Below are 15,992 nucleotides of genomic sequence, written 5' to 3'. Positions count from 1 at the left end.
GAAGCTACTTCCTTTACAACTACTACCAGATGACCTAATGAGAATAAATATAGTATTCGGGCAAGTAGTGATAGCAACGAAAGAAGTGATGAAAATCTACTACAGTTCATTACAGCAAATAATTTAGATAATATGTCAACCTGCCTTACAAGGAAGGGGTTTTTCCTCCTTGTTGGAAGATTGCTCGCGTTCAGCCTATTCCGAAGAAGAGCAAGAAAAGTAACCAACTTCGATTCAATGCCACAAAAACCCAGGCATAGATTTTCTCCAGAAATATAAATGTCTGCGAACCGAATATAATAATGTCAGGAGACAACTCGGCTTTCTGCTTCGATACGTTTGTTGAGGGTTAAAATGAACACCAATATGGCTTGGCACAATCATGTCGCTAAAATTGCAAAGGCTGCTTTTCGAAAGCTCCTCGGAACACTTTCCAAACCAGAAAACTGTACACACCTCAGCAACTTTTGATGCTTTATAAAGCTCAGATCAGACCTTCTTTGGAGTATCGTTTTCAGGTGTGGTGCTCCGCCCCTAAGCATACCCTGAAGCTGCTGGATTCCATCCAGAAAAGAGCTATGCGTTTTGTTTTAAAAAACAGGCAATGAACCCACTTTCGTAAAACCGGAATGTAGGGAAGCAATAGACCACATGATATCAAAAGCCCCTTAATCAGACCTAGAGCTAGAACCAGACCAATTAGAGGAAGCTATTATCTCTTCGTACAATCAACTTTATCTCATAGGTAGCCAGTAAGCAAAGAGGAATGTTCACTGGTGGAATAAATATCTAAATATCAACGAGAAGGAACAAGGAAGAATGTCTTAACATAAGCACATTCAAATCTACCATAATATCATTCATTGAGAGAACTACGGTAGATAAGAAGGTTAACGTAATAGTAGACCTGGGACTGATTTGGAAGCAACACAATCAGAAAAATAAAAAAGAAATAGCGAGCATTTTACATCGTATTTGATGACGTAAAATGTGCTAATGTGCCAATGATATGTGCCCATGCAAAGTGGTTACTGTGGCTCAGAAAATCCTTGGTTAGTTTATAGGAGGGGTTGCGAAATTCCAAAGGGATACCTCGGGCAAGGGAAACTCTTTGACGTCATTGAGAGGCAAAATGTTTCCTGGTGGAATAAATATCTAAATATCATAACGAGATGGAACAAGGAAGAATGGCTTAGCATAAGCACATTCAAATCTACCATAGTAGCATTTACTGAGAGGACTAAGGAGGAGGAGGAGGTTCAAGTGACAGCAGACCTGAGACCGATTTGGAAGCAACACAATCTGGAAAAAAGAAATAACGAGCATTTTACATCGCATTCGATGACATTAAATGTGCTAATGTGCCAATGATATGTGTCCATGCAAAGTGGTTACTGTGGCTCAGAAATTACAGGAGTTGCGAAATCCCAAAGAGATACCTCTGGCAAGGGAAACTCTTTGACGTCATTGAAGAGAAATGTTCCCTGGTGGAATAAAGATCTAAATATTATAACGAGATGGAACAAGGAAGAATGTCTTAACATAAGCACATTCAAATCTACTATAATAGTATTCACTGAGAAGACTAAGGTAGAGGAAGTTTAAGTGACAGTAGATCTGAGACTGATTTGGAAGCAACACAATCAGGAAAAAAAGAAATAATGAGCATTTCACATCGCATTCGATAACGTAAAATGTGCTAATGTGCCAATGATATGTGTCCATGCAAAGTGGCTACTGTGGCTCAGAAAATCCTTGGTTAGTTTATAGGGGTTGCGAAATCCCAATGGGATACCTCTGGCAAGTGAAACTCTTTGACGTCATTGAGGGGGGAAATGTTCCCTGTTGGAATAAAGATCTAAATATCATAATAAGATGGAACAAGTAGGAATGTCTCAACATAAGAATATTCAAATCTACTATAGTAGCATTCACTGAGGTACTGAAAAAAATGGATACGTTCAATATCGATAGAAATTTTGCATTATCTCTGACATTTCGTAACACCTCCTTCAAACTAATCCTGCAGAAAAATAAATACTGTATGATGGAGATAATAGTTTGCTGAATGATTATAGCCAACGTGCGCTACAAAGATAAAATTATAGTAGTCAGGTTCCAAAGATTAGATAACATTTGTGAAGATTATGAGTAATTCAGAAATGTTTATTTTAACGAGTAATTCCATAATCCCCGATTCACGAATAAAAAAACATATTGAAATCGTATTATCGATCAACTGAGTAATCTGAAAAATAATTCTGAAGTAGTCTACTTGGACAATAAATACCCAATTCATTAAAATATTACAAAGGCGATTCACTCATTTTGCTGAAAATACATGAAAAACTAATGAATTTTATAATCACTTTTTTTGAGAATGAAATTTCTACTAATCTGAGTTATGCCTTCGATTGCTCTCATGGCATTCTGATAACTTAAATTTTACTGACTTTTTAGCAAGAAAGAGTACCTCAGGACTCAATTCTTGGTCCTCTACTCTTAATTTTTATAATACTTATAAATGTAGAGCTTTTGAAGTATCTGAAGTCATAACGAATAAACGATGACACTACAATTCTAGTGAAGACGTTGTATAGGTCACTGAGTATGTCGAAAGGAATGCAAAAAATAGTGAGTAGTGTAAGGAAATATCTCCCAGCATATCTGAAAATACCTAATATAATATAAAGGGTAATATAATCAATATCACCAGATGAATTTCACAGGAGTTTTTTCCCAACACCAAATCGTTATTATTAACACCTCGACACTTGTTTCGATCAAAGAGGAAGATTAAAACTTTAATCTTCCTCTTTGAAGATGATCACTTGGTGATCGAAACACGCGTTGAGGTGTTAAAATTAACGATTTGGTGTTGGGAAAAAACTCCAGTAAATTCATTACTACACCAAAGGTTTCAAACAGTGCATCATAAGTACATAATAACGGCCAGGTCAACGGAACTGAATCTGTATCGTAAGTATTCAACTAAAATTAGGCTAATACAAGCAGATATTTGGTTTCTAAAGAGCTGTAAAAGATATTCAGTTTTAATCTTCCTCTTGAAGATGATCACTTGGTGATCGAAACACGTGTCGAGGTGTTAAAAATAACGATTTGGTGTTGGGAAAAAACTCCAGTAATATTCATTACTACACCAAAGGTTCCAAACAGTGCATCATAATCACCAGATGGTTATTTTACCAGAAGTAGCGAATAATCTGAACATCAACATTGATGTTTGAAGGTGGTTGACAATGTTTCGTGGTGTATTTCATCTGTTCGGACTTCCATTGCCTTATATAATATAAATTGATTTGAAATCCCTGAAAATTAAAAGGATTAACCGAAAATAACAATTTTTATTAAACAAAAAACTGAAATTACAAACAAATAACATACAAGCAACAACCGAAAAATAAAAAATTTAAATATTAATAAAAGCTGAAAATTCAAACCAAGTGACGTAACTTGGTCTATCAATTTTTATTTTTCATTTTTTTGTTGACATTTTTTAATTTCTTTAATTTTCAACATTGACGTTTGATGCTGAGTCAGGCAAATAATGCATATACGGGGTCTCTTCAAAAAATAAGATAAATGTTAAAATTTCGCGGGCTTTGTACAGGGTGGGCCAAATTGGAAAATTTAAAGGAAAATTCCTGTTTTCAAACTAGATAGATGAAAACTGATGGCTGTGTCTGGGGGTCAAATTTGATGACAAACCTAATGGTGAAAACCGCATATCGATATCTATCATCGGCCCATTCATTTATAATGGCACATCTCATATCGCAGAGGTATTTAAAAATTTTAAAGCAAAATATTGAACCCCTTTATGAATTGCCACTAATGAAGCTCAGAAAAATATATTTTCAACAAAAGACGGGGCTTCGCCTCACAACACTGCAATTGTCACCAATTTTTCGGCAGCAAATGTTGGTAATAATTGGATAGCCAACCAAGGACCCAACCGTTAGCCGGCCAGACCACCTGACCTAACGCCTATGGACTTTATCTCTGGGGAAAGTTGAAAGATCTTATTTTCAAATTGCCGACCAATTCTAGATGCGAATTCGAAGCGGCAGTGATGCAAAATTTTGCTTCTCTCACACCAATAAGTTTGTCATAAAATTTGACCCCCAGACACGGCCTCAGTTTTCATCTATCTAGATTTTAGGAGTTTCCCTTCAAAAGTGTCCAATTTAGCTCATTCTGTACATACAACAACCAAATACAATTACGAAACTGCAATTTGATTAGGCAGTATAACATCACCTTAATAACTGTCTCAATAAACGGAAATACTTTTATAGGAGAGGATGATAGGATTCATATTAAAAATTCAAATAACAAGTTGTATGCCATGACCTTTACTCGGTTGAGCAAAATGGATAGATTGAAAACTACTACAACCTCATATTGAATTATATCAGTTGAACAGTGAAAATAAATTTAAGGATCACATTTGACCTATATACAACTGAATTCCTTTTTATGTCGGAAACAACTACTGGATCAATGAGAAATATTTACAGGGTGATGGAAGAATCATCACAAACGTTAAAGAATATCTTAAGTTATAACTTGCTTTACGATATGCATCCTGAATTTCGACAAAAGGACTCAATTGAAACTCAACTTGATTACATATAACACAAAAAGAAATTGACAGTATCATTATGTTGTGCCATTGATTTTTAATTCATCGGCTTAGGCTACGGCTGCCAAATTAGAAAAACAGTCCGTCAATGTTCAATGGTCACACAAAAAAAATGTTACAGAATGGACGATCGATTTTCATTCCTATCGTCCAACCTGTGTTAGGAATCACACGTTAAAAGGTAAGACCTCGTTAGTATTCGCACAAGTTTCGACTTTTGAGAGTTGTCGTTCATAGAGGGGGCTCAGGTGGTTAACGGTAAAACAGATTTCAAATAAATTCGAACAGAATGGAATAATACATTGTTTTTGAGACCTATGCTCTTTCCTTAGATTTCGTAAGTTCACTGGAAGACTTAGACAGGATTGACTTTTAGATTAGATTCATTGAATCAAAGAATGCAAAAATATTCATTGCATCATTTACTATTTGCCTAGGAAATATCAGTCTGAATCATCGAGTGGTTTACGTTGCGTAAATTACGTCAGTATGATAAAAAATTATCTTATCGACAAAATTTGTCGAAATACTTTATATTTAGAACTGAACTTTATCATACATCTTTATATAGCCGAAAAACTTTCAGACCCATCAAACTTGTCGTTGATTTTATAACGATATTATATGGAACAATATACGAGGAATGTTCAAAAAGTACCGATAATAAAGCCACTGCAAAAAAATATTCATTCAATGAAAACTACATGATATTTTCGTAAATAACTCCATCAATTTTAATGCAGTTCTTTTCATGAAGCGGCATGAACATCGTTACAACATCTTTAAGACGCACAGATAGAATTTAACCCTTTACCGCATGAATTTTCATTTCATAGCGAAAAAATTGTATGTGATGAGAAATTCAACCCTATTTGATGAAAAAATATTTAAAAAAATCTGGTTTGTGCCATATATGGAACATCAGGTGATATTGACTTGGCAATACATTATTAATTTGAGACTAAGAGGTATAGTTTATTCATAAAAAATCATTCAGTATGAAAGCGTAAATAACAATTTCGATCCTTATTAAGGCATAATGGAATTTGGCATTTGTTTGGACAAAAGTTTTTCCTGAGCAACCAGGGTATTTACATCTTGATCTACATGTTTCTTGCCAGTATGGGAAATGATCTATACTATCTGTTCTGATATCTTCATGAGGAATTTCTTTTGTTGGCCCTTCTTTTCTTTTATATTCATACATTTGCTGGAGGTTCACGCTCGAAGGCCTTCCTACTCTGTTAACCCTGCTTGGTTTTCCTGCCAAACAAAGCGCGTCTGCAATTGCCAGTTTGGTATCCAGAAGCGGCATATCAAACTTTTTTGCTCTTCTAGCAAGTAGCCAGCTATTCACGGCAACCAAGTCGATGAAATGAAAAGAAATGCGCAAGTAGTATTTTTTTAACCTTATTTTTATACGATAGAAACCCAACATCGCATCTAGAAGGACCACTCCACCCATATACTTATTATAAATGAGGACACTCTTTGGACAAGGTATCATCATGTGCATTCTCTTGCTTGAAAAATCTCCGCTTTTCTCCTACTGGTTGACTTCCTGCATACGTTGACAAAGTGGTGACTACTTTGTTATCAAACCAAGATACAACACTAATGACCTCACCATCTATAATAGCTATTTTTTCAACTAAATGACCTCTTCTTTTTTTTTTAATTTCCTTCTCGAAAGGCATTGCAACTCCTGGGACTCGATTCAATCTCACCGTCCCTAAGGGTAGTATACCTTCAGTAGTCAAATAAGTCATGAGTGGAACATGGTAATACCGATAAATTGCTTTATTTCGAACTTTTTTATATTAGCAGGTTTATTTGGACGGCTCTGTACAGAATAAAGTTAGTCTGTTCACAGATATACTTTATAATGCTATCTGGGAAAAGAAACTTGAAGAATTGGATAGGGGTTTCTAACTCTGATATAGAAAAAGGCAAATCCTGGGAACCAGTAAATTTTAACTCTTCTTCAGATTTTTCGAGATTTCCTTTTACCCAATTGTATACTTCTTTTCTCTTTTTCTTTTTTTCAAGTCGTTTTTGTATTGTTAATAAGGGTATATTATCATCTGAAGAATCAAAGTCATCAAATTCTCGGTTCATGATACTGGCAACATCATCGTCTAAGGGAGTTTCTCCAAAATTACTATCCACAGGTAATTCAACACCTAAAAGGGGTTCATCATCCTCATCAGATAAATCGGAATCTTCACTGTCGATACAAGGATTTTTTACGGCAGTCATCTTGCCATAAAATACTTTGGGATCCATACCTGAAAACATGATCATATTGTCAGGAGGATCCATCATTGCATGATGTGCCATATAAGGTACATACTTGTTTCCAGAATTGTTCACTAGTTCTGAGAAACTTTTAACTACTGAACTTACCTAGAGATGTTTTTAATATCACTGTTGAACACTCTATAATTTTTTCTCGGTAGAAAAATACTTTCAAACAAGAGTAAATGGACAGCAAAGATCACCCCAAGCGTGACAAATGAAATTTCTAACAAGAATTAACTTCCAATCCACTCGTTGATAAAATAGTCCGGCCGTGATGTGTATGAGATAGATTGGTTCGTGCCAGATATGGTCATGTATGAAATGACGACAAAATTCGTTCTCAAGTATTATAAATCAAATAATTTTCGCTTTGTACCATATTTGGCACATGATGCGGTAAAGGGTTAAATCGCTGCCGATTGAAAAAATCTTGGTAACTAGACTGGCATTCAGTTGGTGAAGAATACAAAAATGTTGGACTCGCTGACTTCCAGGACTCGCCTACAATACGGATCCCTAAGTTGATCTGATTAAAATCAGTTTTTCCGTTAATCAGCTGTCGCCCCCATACGAACGACAACTCTCAAAGTAGAAAAACTTGTGCGAGCTAAGGACTAACGAGGTCCTACCTTTTAACGTGTGATTCCTAACACGGTACAAGTATTTGGATATAACTCGAATAATTTTACAATCAACGTTCCCCAGTGATCCAACCCTCCAATTACTTATTGGAAAAAAACAAGAATCCTATATATTGCTTTGCTGACGACAGCACACTTGTCTTGAATTCCAGGACATCGGCTGCAGATGCACATCTTCACCGTTAGCAGGATGTTGCATATCTCAATGGGGATTAAAGTAACCAGGTTCTATTCAATGCTACAAAAACCCAGGCATCGGTTTTCTCCAAAAAGATAAATGTCTCCGAACCGGATATAATAATGTCAGGACAGACAATTTCGCCATCTACTTTGATAAGTTTGTTGGGGCTTAAAATAGACACCGATATGTCTTGGCACAATCAAGTCGCTGGAATTGCAAAGGCTGCTCCTCAAAAGATTGAAACACTGTTTCGAACCAGTAAACTATACACACCTCAGACCTTCTTTGAATTATTGTTCTCATGTATGGAGCTCCGCCCCTAAGCAAACCCTGAAGCTCTTGGATTCCATCCAGAAAAGAGCCATCCGCCTGATTGGAGACACGAACAATACTAGCAACCTAGATGGTCTGGAACATCAAAGAAAGGTTGGAGGTTTTTCTCTATTTTATAGATTCTTTCACGGGAGGTGTTCGACTGACTTGGCACATTTGATTCCATCAAAAGCGATACTACTATCGCATAGGCACCGCTCTTAGAGCGCCCTAAGGATTTTCTTGTAGCGCTTGTGTTTTGTCCTTAAATCCGAACTTGTTACGTAAATCAATGTTCTGCATTCGTACATTATTCAATGTGCATTTTGTTATAGTAGCAGGAATATCGCTGACCTCCAAATATTCAAAATATCGTATTTGTACATTTTATGGTTGACTGAAACAGGAAACAGGACGTATTCCTCCAAATTAAAAAAACACTTCATTTTGAGATTTTCACTAAACAGTTTTACAAAAACGCAACACGTGTTTCGTCAAACAATGACTTCTTCGGGCGTGTCTTTATTAACCAAATCTACATATTCAATACTTTATACATCCCGTGGGTTGGGCTATCTATCGGGCGTGTCCCCAGGTAGCGGATAGGGGAACGGCTAGGGGACTGGGGTCCCTGTCACCTCTACTAGGGGAACCCCAGGAAGGTTGAAGAAGCCGCGCAACGACAGTAAAAACCTTCCAAAACCTTCGCGGAGGCCGCCGTGAGATACCTCAAGGAGATGTCTCCCAGCGACCTGTCCGCCTTCCTGGAAAGGACAGAATGGACGATGGCCTAGGAGGACAACTCCTCGGGAGGATGTACAATGGGTCATATGTGGCCTAAGTGCTGTAGGTATACACCCACCCTCCCTACTATATACATACATACATACTTTATACATATTTTTGCAATTTGAATATCACAATATTTAGTTGAAACACTAATTCATTTACAATAGTAAATACACTGTCACATTATAAATAAAAAGTTACATACTATATTTTCATTAAGAAATCCTTCAATCGTCTTTTGAATATATTTATCGAACCACTATCCTTAATTTCTTGAGGGAGGTCATTAAAACAATGTACTACTTTATAAAATAAAGAAATGTGTACTATTTTTTTTATCTTTTTCAACTTTTATATTGTTTCTGTTTCTGGTAGTATGCCCATGTATTTCAGCCACATAAGTTAATTTATTCTGTAGGTATACTATATACAGATGAATATCCAATTTTGATTTTAAAAATAAAAATTAGTGTTTGGTACTCGAAGAGTTTCTTCACTGGTAGCCATTGAAGGGTTTGCAACATATTTGCTATATGTGTTATCCTCGAACATTGTAAGATTATTCGAATAGCACGATTCTGCATCTTTTGTAGTCTGTTTTTTTCATTTTGATTTAGAAAGAACAGAATGGTAGAACAATAATTCAAATATGGAAGGATTATGGAGTTGTAGACTAATGATTTAGACCACTGGCTCATATATGGAGAATATCTTAAATAGTTGATTTTGTAAGCTATTGTTTTGATAACTTAATTAGCATGTTCCTTTGAATTTCAAGTTGCTGTCAATAGTTACACCCAAGTATACGAATTTGTTTACCTTCTCTATATTACTGTCATTCAATCTTAGAAGTAGGTTTTCATTATTATGATCTCTATGTTTCCCTAATAACATCCATTTTGTTTTATTTACATTCACCTTCAGCAGATTTGCAGAACAATATCTATACACTCTTTCAAGACTAGCGTTTATAGTATCAACACACTCATGTACATCTTCACTACTAAAGTACAGTAGGGTATCGTCGGCAAATAAGTGAATTCTACATCCTTCTGCTATGGTTACAATGTTATTTAAATATATAAGGAGTAACAATGGTCCCATAATAGACGCTTGGGGTACACCTATATTATTTTGCATTTTATCAGAATAAACTTCCTCTTTTTTCAAACTTTGCTGTCTATTGCTCAGATAATTCATGATCCAGTTTAGTGCTATTCCATCAATACCTGAGCTTTCAATCTTTCTAATCAGTCTGCATCTATCTACAGTTTCAAATGCCGTTTGAAGGTCAAAAAATACTGCAATAGTATACTGATCCATCTCCGCACCTTTCTTCCAATCTGTTAAAACACATTTTAACGCAGTTTCACAACTATGTTTGCTCTGAAAACCCGATTGATACTCACAAAGGACCATATTACTCTCCAAATAATCCACTATCTGTTCATATACAGCCCTTTCCAATACTTTAGCTCTAGCATTAATCATGTTTATTGGTCTCAATTGAATAGCTTGGTTTATATTTGGTCCTTTTGGTACAGGTATAATAGTAGATAATTTTAGTTCAGTTGCTACTTCACCTTTCTCTAAAGAACTGTTGATAATGTTTAACAATGCATTACAAATGGCACTGAAACACTTCTTCAGAAGTTCTACATAAATTTCATCAGGACTACTTTTATTTTTCAAAGAACCAACAATTCTTTCTAGATCTGCCATATTGATAAGACTAAAGTTGGACAATTTATTATCAGTTATTCTTTCAGTTATAGGAAAACTATGAGAAAATTTGTTGTCAATTGCATCAGTTATATTTATTATACTTTTTGGTATCAAAGTCCTATCAGAAATTATTTCACCATTGCCCAAATCAATAGTTGTAAGATTGTATTCTTTGTTATTATTCGGTATAAATGTCTTCAGTGTATTCCACATTTCAGTGGAATTGTTTTTATTTGATTCAATCTTTGTCTCTAAATAGTTCTTCTTTTCGTGTCTAATTGTTTTCACTGCTATATTTCTTTTTTCTTTATACTTTTCCCAGTTATCCGTTGTTTTATTGATTGTATACTGTTTGTAACTCATATCCCTTTCTTTTGTAGCTTGCCTCACCTTCTCATTCCAGAATTCCTTACAATGTCGAAAGATCTTGACCGTTGACCGATACGTTATGGATTTTCATATATCGGCCGATAATGTTACAAAAAAATCTGGACAGGGTATATGAGTAGAGTCGTGAAAATTACAATATTGATAAATATTTAGTAATGTTACGCGCAAGAAAGACCTTATTCTCTTCAGTTGTGAACTGGAAAGGGTCCCTCTTGAAGGAAATATAGAAATATAAGACCTAGGAGTTACATATAAAATAATACATTATCATTCAAGACCCACCTAGGAAATATTACAAGAAATGCAAATAAAAATGTTAGGGTTTATTATCAGTAAACTAGACATTTCAGCAATATCCGTTCGACCGAACTAACTACTGTACTATACATTGTTTAGGAGTAAATTGTAATTTGAATGAAATATATGGTTTAGCGAGTATCACTCCACATTATTTGAATTGGAAAAATGTCAGAACAAATTTTTAAGATATCTTTACTTCATCCTTGATTTATATCCGATGATATTAACCCAGGATGTATATATAACCTCTGAAGAAGCTAGCCACTCGCCCCAACGAAACGTCAGGAAGAAATTTCAAAAATCCACGGCCTTCGATCCCGAAAAATAGTGACACTAAAAACCTCGGCCGCAAAACTCATAACCATTTTGTCAAGGACCACAGTTTGTGAATATCTTAAAGGTAAAAATAATCACAGTTTAATCAAGCACTCAAACCTCAGTAGAAAATAGTTATTTATGTATCAAGGGAATTAGGAGGGCCTTAATTACCGATGGCAAAGTTTGCGTCCCGAGGGCCTCTGGCCCGAGGGACAGCAATTGCCTGAGGTTATTTCAATAAAATTTTGTTCATTTTTGAAACGGAAAAATGTACCAATTCATTACCTTCCCGGTATATTTGAATCAGGTACCGTTGACTATAGTAGAGTTTTCTTGTTGCTAGGTTGTTGCTATGTTACTTGTTTATAAACAGAACTTTGTTATCAAGCTGTGTTTGCGGTGAAAACGTGTTTTCTACCCCAAATATAATGGAGGATATTTTGAAAAAAGCTGAACAAGCAAGAGAATCATTAATTCCATCGAAAAGTGAAGCCGTATACCAAAAAGAATACAAGATATATCTGGACTGGCTGACACGGAAAAATGTTATGCCAAAAGATGTCACTGAAACTGTATTTCTGGCATATTTTCAAGAACTGGTAAGGAATTTTCTATGTTTTTCGGTAGATTTGGTAGTAATTGTGTTTATTCGTTTCAGTCAGAAACGTATAGTCCGAATTCTTTATGGACTAAATGGTCAATGCTAAAATCGATGGTGACTATACATGAGAAACGAGATATCACCAAGTTCAATGAACTACAGGCTTTTTTGAAACGGAAGAGTAAGAGTTATAAGCCGAAAAAGTCTGCTGTTTTATCTCCTAAAGATGTTATCAGATTCCTAAAGGACGCTCCTAATGATATTCATTTATTGCATAAGGTAATTTTTTTCTTATTTTCCTTTTTGTGTGTATTTATTTCCTTTTTTTTGTTATAGGTTGTTTTGATTATGGGTTATTTTGGAGGATGCAGAAGTCAGGAACTTTTGAATATGAAGATATCGGATATAGAGGACCGGAATTCCGTTATGGTAGTGAACGTACCGGAAAGTAAAACTGGTGTATTGAAGAAATTTACAGTTGTGGATGAAAAAGAGTTCTCCGCTTTGCCTTTATTAAGACTTTATATGTCTTTGCGTCCTAAAGGTATTGAACGATTTTTTTTGAGCTTCCGACAAAATAAATGTACATCTCAGCCAATTGGAAAAAACATGTTTGGGAAAATCCCCAGCAAAATCGCAATGTATTTAGGATTGCCAAACTCATCTTCCTATACGGGACATTGCCTTCGTCGCACTTCTGCTACTGCTCTAGCCAATGCAGGAGCAACTATGACTAACTTAAAAAGACACGGAGGTTGGAAAAGTTCCACGGTGGCGGAGGGGTATTTGGAGGATAGCATCGAATTGAGAAATAAAACGGCGCGTATGTTGTCTACTTTGTCATCAGAAGAGGCAGGTACCTCGACTGTAGTGAACAGAAGCTCCAGCCATAAAAAAGAAGAAATTGTTTCCAGTGGCGGAAGTAATTTTCAGGGAACATTTCAAAATTGTACATTTATTATTTGTAATGACGTGAATAAATAAAATATGGTTCAGTTTTCATTTCTATTTATTTTTACTTGTGAAAGGTAGAGGGAATTATAAAATCTATAATGCCCAAGGGAGTTATGACCCTCTTTATTGATAGCGTAATTATGACGATATAAGCTTATAATATCCCGGTCAGAAATAAATGCTTTTTTTGTGGATTTCTACAAACAATTGATAACAAATGCATAACTTTTGTTCGAGGCCGTATATTGTCCTTTGTCACATTTTACGCAAGTCCAATTAAGGCAAACAACGGTGTTTCTATATACGATAATCATCATGCCGCCAATAACATTGTGTGCTATTTTTACGCAGATGTTCAATATGTTCGAGTTCGGTTTCATTGAATCCAATGATCATTTAATGTAGTTGAAACTAGATAACTACGTAAAGGCCACAAAGAACGTCAAAATGAATCTATGCTCAATGATGTGCTCCGCCACAATCGACTTGTCCGTTTGGCCTAGTCTGCAGTCATTGTTTGAAAATGAATGCGATAATTTCTCAGTAGATATTGAGAATTTTGTGTTGTTGAAAATGAAATCCTTTCAAATATTCTAACGAATTATAAAGTTTAATACCAAATGTCACAGTGAGTTATGTACTATTGATAGTAACTTCCATATAGTCCGGTCAAATTAGACTAAAAAGTAAGAGTGAAGGTACATACATTTACAACAAGCTGCAAATGCGTGTAATCGTTCAAAACAGTTAAAAATAAGATTTTAAAATTCTGAATGATTGCGATGCCTGAAAAAAAATTTAATCGAGGTCAAAGGTCAAAAATAATGAAAAAAATTGGTTTTTCGCGATTTTCAGGAGAACGGTAAGTTTTATCATAAAATAACCTCAGATAAAAATTGTAGATCATAAAATTCTCTACAAAAATGTATCAATACTTTTCTTTTTTTCTAAGAGCCGTTTCTGAGATACGAGTCAAAAAGTTGTGAATTGTAATCGTCATTATATGCATAAGGATGCCACGTATATACATCTCTGAAGTTGTAATTTAAGTAAAAACATTTTTCTATTGGTACACATAAGTATTAATATAAGAATATCGGGTAGAATGAAATCCAGTCTGCATTTTACAGGGGGGGTAAAGCAACAGTCTTTAAAATGTTTGAAAAACAATATTTAGTTCAATGTGCTGAAGTTTTCAAAAAAAGTAATTCGACTCAACAAGAAATTATCACCTGCTTATTCATCGATATGCATGTTTCGTAAAAAACACTAAAACTAAGAAACAAGTGCAATTAGCTTGTCTGCCCCCAACTTCAGTTGCTGTTCATCAACATCTTTTCCGGGTATATTACCAAGTTCAAGTGTTGCTTGGTTATCAGCTAGACCCAAAAGACTGGGGTTGGAAGTTGGTCGACAATGCATTAGAACCTATTCAGACTTTACTCCCACCTGCGCCAGAAAAACAATTTTTTGCAACTGTAAAAAGGGATGCAGCGCTAAATGTGGTTGTAAAAAAGTTGGACTGTTGTGTTCTCTGGCATGTACACATTGTTAAGGCCAGTCATGTTCTAATGCTGAATCACCAATAGTGGAGGATTAATTTGATACCAACGAGGAAACATGCGATACATCACTTTTGACGCAGTTTACCTACACCCAGGATGAACATCAAGAAGAAGAAGACCAAGAAGAAGAAGAAGACCAAGAAGAAGAACGACAAGAAGAAGAAGAAGACCAAAAAGAAGAAGAAGACCAAGAAGAAGAACGACAAGAAGAAATATTTGAAGGTTATGACTCAGATGAATACATTTTTACATTTTTTTAATTTCAATCGCTTTTATAATTTCCAACCCTTCCTAATATATTTTATTATGCAAGTTTTCAATTTGACAAAATTCACAACAGACATGTGGAATAGGCCTACTGGGAACACCACGTTAAAAAAAAAGCGCTAAGTACACTACCTCATAGGTGGCGTGGAAACGTGTGCATATAATGATGATTACAACTTTTTGACTCGTCGTATCTCATAAACGGTGGCTCTAATAAAAAAAGGTATTGATACATTTTTCGTAGAGAATTTCATGATCTACAAATTTTATTTGGAGTTATTTTATGATAAAACTTACCGTTTTCCTGAAAAACGCGAAAAACCTATTGTTTTCGAGACTTTTGACCTCGAATACATTTTTTCCAGGCATCGCAATCATTCGGAATTTTAAAATCTTATTTTTAACTATGTTTTGAACAATTACACGCGTTCAGGTAATTTATGTTGATTATTGACATTTCTTGAAAACAAGTTTAATAATTGTGAGTAACTTCTTGTTGGTCGTTTAGAAGAAAAAATCAATGTTTGTGTTTTCTCACTTCCAGAGATTCCAACAGTTTTAATTCTTGTCCTTTATTTTCAGTAAGGTAAATGAGATTTTTGTTGAACTGCAAATTTATTAAAAATGTCAATCAAGTAAATGTTCAAAGTGGGTTCCCTTGTTTTGTAAACAATAATACAGCCTATTTTCAAATTCTGCGCGAACTTTGGCAAATGTTGTTCTAGTAATGGCGCGACATGCTTGCGTAATTCTTTCTCTCAATTCCCAAGTGACGCAGGTTGAGTTTTATAAACAACTGACTTGAGGTGACCCCACAGGAAGGTCAGGTGGCGCCAAGTCTGGTGACCTTGGTGGCCACTCAATGGGACCTCTCCTTCCAATCCATTTGTTCGGATAATTAGTATCCAACCAGTGCCTAACCGGAGCTGCATAGTGAGGAGGTGCTCCATCTTGTTGGAAGTGTAGCAAATCTTCGTCTACA

At 35.3% G+C, this 15,992-nt stretch overlaps 2 protein-coding genes across 2 annotated transcripts in view; one reads left to right on the top strand and one right to left on the bottom strand.

Moving 5' to 3' along the window:
- LOC111513666 (serine palmitoyltransferase 2) overlaps positions 1 to 15,992 on the bottom strand; it is a 46,324-nt gene that overhangs the window by 18,680 nt on the left and 11,652 nt on the right. The window lies entirely within an intron of this gene.
- Positions 11,944 to 13,226, top strand: LOC141481943 (uncharacterized). Its single transcript, XM_074174401.1, has 3 exons — positions 11,944 to 12,222; positions 12,282 to 12,503; positions 12,561 to 13,226. Exons 1-3 carry the CDS (start codon positions 12,052 to 12,054, stop codon positions 13,206 to 13,208), a joined length of 1,041 nt encoding a protein of 346 aa, XP_074030502.1. The 5' UTR covers positions 11,944 to 12,051; the 3' UTR covers positions 13,209 to 13,226.

This window comes from Leptinotarsa decemlineata, unplaced genomic scaffold, assembly GCF_025532065.1.
Source record: "Leptinotarsa decemlineata unplaced genomic scaffold, Ldec_3_MD MMD2_tig00000576_RagTag_RagTag, whole genome shotgun sequence".
In the NCBI taxonomy this organism is placed as follows: Eukaryota; Metazoa; Arthropoda; class Insecta; order Coleoptera; family Chrysomelidae; genus Leptinotarsa; species Leptinotarsa decemlineata.
This window is presented reverse-complemented; position numbering and strand designations above follow the sequence as displayed.

Coding starts and splice junctions, on each gene's coding strand:
- LOC141481943 (XM_074174401.1), top strand. CDS start 12,052: ATGGAGGATATTTTGAAAAAAGCTGAACAAGCAAGAGAATCATTAATT. Junction 12,223..12,281: donor TGGCATATTTTCAAGAACTG/GTAAGGAATTTT, acceptor TATTCGTTTCAG/TCAGAAACGTATAGTCCGAA. Junction 12,504..12,560: donor ATATTCATTTATTGCATAAG/GTAATTTTTTTC, acceptor TTTTTGTTATAG/GTTGTTTTGATTATGGGTTA.